The 4,065-nt window shown below is 37.2% G+C and overlaps 1 protein-coding gene across 1 annotated transcript; it reads left to right on the plus strand.

Annotated features, from left to right (window-relative positions):
• The first annotated feature begins 716 nt into the window (after positions 1 to 716).
• Positions 717 to 3,710, plus strand: LOC133831475 (uncharacterized). Its single transcript, XM_062261781.1, has 4 exons — positions 717 to 1,277; positions 1,406 to 1,731; positions 2,021 to 3,332; positions 3,492 to 3,710. Exons 1-4 carry the CDS (start codon positions 717 to 719, stop codon positions 3,708 to 3,710), a joined length of 2,418 nt encoding a protein of 805 aa, XP_062117765.1.
• Positions 3,711 to 4,065: the final 355 nt, after the last annotated feature.

A 4,065-nucleotide genomic window follows, 5' to 3' on the forward strand; every position in this document is an offset into this window, starting at 1 on the left:
ATACAAAGATAGGCTCTATTATCCTCGCATTCTTATTGAGATCAATATGGATCGACAATTTCCAGCAACAATCAGCTTTGTGAATGAGTTTGATCAGGAAATTGATTTACAAGTCGAGTATGAATGGATTCCAATCATCTGTAAAAACTGTTCTGGGATTGGGCATGATGCTCAAGTATGTAGGAAAAAGACTCAAGGGACACAAGTATGGGTACCTAAGCAATTGAAGCCTGAGAAGAATCCGGGGCCAGTAATAGATGAGGATGGGTTTCAGCGACCAAACAAAGGAGTCAGGGGGACAGTTGTTTCTGCACCAGCAACAGTTATGGCAAACCAATTTGCTATCTTGACTGGGGAGACAGAGGAAGGAAGAACAAGCAGGTTGAATACTGAAGAGGGGGGAGATCCCTCTGCAGGACATGGATAAGATTTTATGTTGGAATGTAAGAGGGATTAACAGGCAACTTAAACATCGTGAGATTAAGAATTTAATCATTTCCAAGAAAGTTGGGCTGGTAAGTCTCCTTGAAACAAAGGTCAAGAATAAGAACATGGGCAATATATATTCAAGTTTATTTTTTGGTTGGTGTTTCACTACTAATAATCCTTGGATAGACAAAGGATGAATAATAGTAGCATGCAATCCGAGTATGTATACTATTGATATTAGAGTTTGTACTAGTCAATTCATTCATTGTTTTGCTCGAGCCACTCACATGACAGGAAGTTTTTTTGTTACCTTTGTATATGGGTTTAATGATGGGAAATTGAGGGATCAATTATGGTTGGATATTCAGGAATTAGCCTTGAAGATTGATGAGGCTTGGATGATCTTGGGAGATTACAATGAAATCTTGCATCAGAATAAGAGATTTGGCAAGAAGACTATTATGAAACCTTCTCTGAGCCTCCGAGATTGCATGACTAATTGTCAAATGGAAAACTTGAAATATTCAGGGTGTTTTTATACATGGACAAATAAACAAAGGCCTGAGGATCGTGTTTACTCTAAAATTGACAGGGCTATGGTTAACATGAAGTGGACAGATCAATATCCGAATTCTGAAGCTGTTTTTCTCCCTGAAGGTATCTTTGATCACAGTCCCATTCTTATTTCCTTTTATTTGGTTGTGGAAATTGGTAAGCAACCATTCAGGTATTTCAGAATGTGGAAGGAGGCTTCATCATATGCAACTAAAGTTAGCACTAACTGGAATAAAGTAGTTTTGGGTACTGAAATGTATAAATTAGTCCTGAAGTTAAAGAGGCTTAAACAGGTATTCCAAGAAATAAATAGAGAAGGATATCATGATATTCACAAGGTTGAAGTTCAAGCTAAGCTCTACATGCTGGAAATTCAAAAAGCTTGCATCAAGATCCTCTCAATGAGTCTTTAATTCAACAGGAGGTGTTGGCTAGGGAAGAGTTTACCCGATTAAAGAGAGCATACCTGTTATTCTTAGCACGGAAAGCAAAAACCAGCTGGGTGATGAATGGGGATGAAAACACTGCTATTTTTCATGCCTCATTGAAAGCTAGAAGGATTCAAAATCGCATTTACTCTATACACACTGAGCAAGGCACCAGGGTGGATACAGTAGATGGTGTACAGAGAGCATTTTTAGACTATTATCAGAATTTATTGGGGACTCAATTGCAAAGTAGGAGGAAGGTATCACAGGCTATTGTTGATTTAGGTCCTGGAATTTCTGAGGCGCATTCTAGGCTGCTGTTAGAATCTTTTACAGCTCAGGAAGTTAAAGAGGCATTATTCTCCATTCCAAGTCTAAGGGATCCTGGTCCTGATGGATATTGCAGTTTTTTTTATTAGGATAACTGGGAATTAGTAGGTCCTGAGGTGTGTGCGGCTGTTTTAGATTTCCTAACCACAGGGAAACTACTAAAAGAGATTAATGCTACAACCATCACACTCATTCCAAAAATCAAATGTCCGGCCAAAGTGAGTGATTTCCGGCCAATCTCCTGTTTATAAAATTGCATCTAAAATTATATGTGCAAGGTTGAGAAGGGTACTTCCGGATTTGATTGCAGAAAACCAAGGAGGATTTGTTCATGGGAGGTACATAGCCCACAATATCATGATTTGTCAAGACTTAGTTCAGCATTATGGAAGGAAAAATTGTAAGCCAAGCTGTTTGATTAAAGTTGATTTGCAGAAGGCATATGACACAATAGAGTGGGATTTCATAGAGGAAATGCTTGCAGCTTTTAAGTTTCCGAAGAAGCTTATCCAGCTAATCATGATTTGTGTTCGAACACCTAAATTTTCCTTAATGCTCAATGGCTCTTTATGTGGTTTTTTTGCAGCAAAAAGGGGATTAAGGCAAGGAGATCCAATGTCTCCATTATTATTTGTGTTAGGTATGGAATACCTTTCTCGAATCATGATTAAAGTGGGATCTATCTCTGATTATAAGTATCATGCTAAGTGCAAATCCTTGAGATTGAATCATTTATGCTTTGCGGATGACTTATTAATGTTTTGTCATGGATATTTTATTTCGATTCTATGGATGCTTAGAGGGCTCAAACTGTTTTCGGGGACATCTGGTTTGGTACCAAATCAAAACAAGTCTGCAATATACTGTAGTGGTATGATAGAGGCTGAGGTTAATAGAATCCTAGAAGCTTCAGGTTTTGCTAGAAGCCAGTTACCATTCAGATATCTTGGTATTCCAATTTGTTCTAAGAGAATTTATTCGGTGGAATGTGGCCTTATTTTAGAAAAAATGATTCATCGAATTAGGCAATGGAGTTCTCGGAATTTATCCTATATGGGCAGAGTAACACTAATCAATTCAGTTCTCATGTCTATACACTCCTATTGGGCCCAAATCATGATATTGCCGAAGAGAATACTAAAGGAAATTGATGCCATTTGTAGAGCATTTCTTTGGAGAGGAATGAGTGATAATGCAGGGCCTGGACTTGTTGCTTGGCATACCATATGCAATTCTAAAACAGGTGGAGGATTGGGTTTTAAGAGAGTTGTAGATTGGAATATTGCAGCTATAGGGAAATACATATGGGCAATTGCTTCCAAAAAAGATAATCTATGGGTTAAATGGATTCACAACATATACTTGAAGCAATTGGACTGGTGGGATTACAAAGCTCCCTTGGCTAGCAGCTGGTATTGGAGGAAAATGGTAGCTGTTAAGGATATGTTTAAAGCAAAAATCGATTTGGCATCCTTTGCAGCTTTGGAATTCATTATTAAAATGAGTCATGACTTGTTGTTTGCTTCTCCTCTCAAAGTGCATTGGGCAAAGTTTGTTTGGGAGAGATTTTCTGTACCAAAGCACAGATTTGTATTCTGGTTAGTTATGCTTTAGAGATTACGTACCAGAATATTCAGTCACAATTATAACTCATCCATTGATCCATCTTGCCTTTTCTGTGGAGAATATAATGAAGATATTCAACACCTCTTTTTTCAGTGTAAATATAGTAGACAATGTCTATTACAGGTGAAAAAGTGGCTGGGTTGGAAAGTAAAAACAGAGGACTATGAAAACTTGCTGCAATGGATTGGGAAGACTAGGAGATGGAGCAGGTTTCGGAAAAGCACCTTGATAGTTGTTATTGCTTCCTTGATTTATCACATTTGGAGAGTGAGGAATGACATACTATGGTCACAAAAGGTTTGGTCCACAGCTCATATAGTCCAAGTAATACAGGGATATTAGATTGAGGATATACTCTCTAATTTCAAGCAAAACAAATTCCTTAGATAGAGATTGGCTTCATGCTATTTGTCAAAATAGCTAACTGTTATATACAAGATTACTAATGTATAAAAGATAGATACAGTGGGGAGATATAATGGGGAAATGTAGAATGGGGATATATAGAATTATAACATACATGGTAGTTTGTACATGAATTGGAGTTTGTACATGAGTTGGTTTTGAGCAATACAATGATCTTATTCACCAAAAAAAAAAAAGTGTTTTTATTTTTCTCAAGTCTTGTGCTCATAATTTGAGTGGATAACCATTTGTAACTATTTATTCTAATTAACCACTCAATTAGTTAGTATTT

Source organism: Humulus lupulus, chromosome 1 (genome assembly GCF_963169125.1).
Source record: "Humulus lupulus chromosome 1, drHumLupu1.1, whole genome shotgun sequence".
Classification (NCBI taxonomy): domain Eukaryota; kingdom Viridiplantae; phylum Streptophyta; class Magnoliopsida; order Rosales; family Cannabaceae; genus Humulus; species Humulus lupulus.

What these genes read in the sequence shown, in the direction of transcription:
- LOC133831475 (XM_062261781.1), top strand. Translation starts at nt 717, where the DNA reads ATGACAGGAAGTTTTTTTGTTACCTTTGTATATGGGTTTAATGATGGG. An exon ending in AGTTAAAGAGGCTTAAACAG is followed by an intron (nt 1,278 to 1,405) that starts GTATTCCAAGAA and finishes TTAATTCAACAG; the next exon opens with GAGGTGTTGGCTAGGGAAGA. An exon ending in GAGGCGCATTCTAGGCTGCT is followed by an intron (nt 1,732 to 2,020) that starts GTTAGAATCTTT and finishes TATATGTGCAAG; the next exon opens with GTTGAGAAGGGTACTTCCGG.